The sequence below is a fragment of the Habropoda laboriosa genome, unplaced genomic scaffold (assembly GCF_001263275.1).
Source record: "Habropoda laboriosa isolate 0110345459 unplaced genomic scaffold, ASM126327v1 scaffold380, whole genome shotgun sequence".
NCBI lineage: Eukaryota > Metazoa > Arthropoda > Insecta > Hymenoptera > Apidae > Habropoda > Habropoda laboriosa.
Window position 1 is genome coordinate 223,337 of NW_017100498.1, and position 2,188 is coordinate 225,524.

At 40.0% G+C, this 2,188-nt stretch overlaps 1 protein-coding gene across 1 annotated transcript in view; it reads left to right on the plus strand.

Moving 5' to 3' along the window:
* The window catches only part of LOC108576118 (general transcription factor II-I repeat domain-containing protein 2B-like), a 1,832-nt gene extending 436 nt beyond the window's left edge, over positions 1-1,396 (plus strand). Inside the window, exon 2 of the mRNA XM_017939048.1 lies at positions 49-1,396. Coding sequence (XP_017794537.1) covers positions 49-1,396 — 1,348 coding nt within the window. The remainder of the gene's footprint in view (positions 1-48) is intronic.
* Positions 1,397-2,188: the final 792 nt, after the last annotated feature.

The window sequence follows — 2,188 nt, forward strand, 5'->3', positions numbered from 1 at the left end:
AAAGAAGGAGTTCTTAAAAATAGGTCTGTCTCGTCAGACTATTACTAGGCGAGTGGACGACATTGGAAAGCATATTGAAGATAATTTGAAAAGTCGAGCATCCGAGTTTATATTTTATGCTCTAGCATTGAATGAAAGCACAGAGATGGCAGATACTGCCCAACTGGCAATTTTTATCAGGGGTGTTGATATCCATTTTAAAAAGACAGAAGAATTAGCGGCACTGTATCCACTTAAGGACACTACTAAGTCACGAGATTTGTTAGAGGCAGTTACATCGGCATTGAATCGCTTTTCGTTACAACTTAACAACTTATCGGGCTTAACAACGGATGGTGCTCCAGCAATGGTTGGGAAACACGAAGGTTTAGTAAAATTGAATGAAAATGAGGCCTCCAAAGTCAGTAATACTTCAATGCTAAATTTTCATTGCATTATTCATCGGGAGAATTTATGTTCGAAGTCCCTCAAAATGGACCATGTCATGAAAGTGGTCGTTAAAATAGAGATCTTCATTAAATCGAACGGGTTGAATCACCGTCAGTTCCAAATATTTCTAAAGTCTTTGGACTCAGATTATAATGACGTTACATTTTATGCAGAAGTAAGATGGCTGACCTGTGCCAAAATGTTGAAAAGAGTGTTTGATTTGCAGCAAGAAATACAATCATTCTTTGCAAGCAAGTCAAAAAGTATCCCAGAGTTTGAAGACAAAGAGTGGGTTTGCGACTTTACATTTCTGGTCGATATAACTAGCCACCTAAATGACGTTAATACTCGTCTACAAGGGAAAGATCAATTAATTAATAAGATGTATGATCATATTTCTGCATTTCAAATGAAACTTGGTTTTTGGGAACAACAATTGAAGACAAAAAACTTTACTCACTTTCCTACATTGTCATTGCAACCAGACGTCACACAGGAGGCGGCGGATAAATACGCTCCTTTGATATCTCACTTAAACCTCGAATTTGAAAACCGATTTCAAGATTTTGAAAAACATCATGTGCTTTTTTGTGCATTTGCAACGCCATTCGCGGTAGACGTGAATTTATTACCAGGAAGATTACAAATGGAACATTGTGAAATGTGTTGTGATACACAGTTAAAGGAGAAATTCCATCAAGTTGGTTTGGGAGAATTCTATAAAACGTATTTGCACAAGGATAAATATCCTGCGTTTTACAAACATGCTCTGTCGATGGTTTCGCTATTTGGAAACACTTATGCGTGTGAACAGCTTTTTAGTCGCATGAAGCACATCAAATCACAAGTGAGAACACGAATTACTGATGTTCATTTGGAAAACTGTTTGGATGTAGCGACAACATCAGTCGAGATCAATTTTGATGCACTTAGTTCTGTAAAACAAAGTCAGATGTCTCACTTTTAAATATTTTTAAATTGTCCAATAAATATGATTGATGTAGTCGGACGACCGCGTTGATTGGGCGTATCTCAATCCCACGCCCCATGGGGGGCCGTGCGGGTAGGCCTCTCGGTAGTAGACCGCACGTTAAACTGCAACCTGATAGTGTACATATCACCAAAAGAACATTACATCATGAGTCGTTCGTATCATATATTTTTAAATTATAGCTAAGAGAAATTTGAAATATCTCGCATTTTTGGAAAAATTCATTGGTTTTGAGCTATTTTAAATATCCCGCATTTTCGGGAAAATTCATAGATTTTAGCTATTTCAAATATCCCGCTATTTGACACTCAAGGTTACTTAGTCTTTTGTCCGACGCTAGGTGTTGATAAAATTTAATATAAGACTTCAACTTCTGATATATATGTTCTGTGGTCTTCGGCGTCTTCGGGAAGCTCGAAACGCTATCGGGCTCATACTCATAACTACTTTCAGTCCAGCTTGACAAAGTTCCGTGTTATTCTGTAGTTTCGTTCTATTATATTATCGCCACTGCGTCTGGAGAGATTTTGCGATCGACGTTAAAATACATATTTATCATATTTATAATCCGCCTGCTGAAAAGGTTGGCCACCCCTGGGGTGGACCTTCTCAGACGGGCTTTGAGGGAGCGGAGGACGGGTCGCCGTCCGGCGCCTGCAATGACCCGCCCACAGGACTGAATTCGGGATGGATAGGGGGGAAACATCAGCGAGATGCGGCGCCGCCTCCTGAGGCGGTACCCGGACGATCCCCGCCCTCCACCGATGG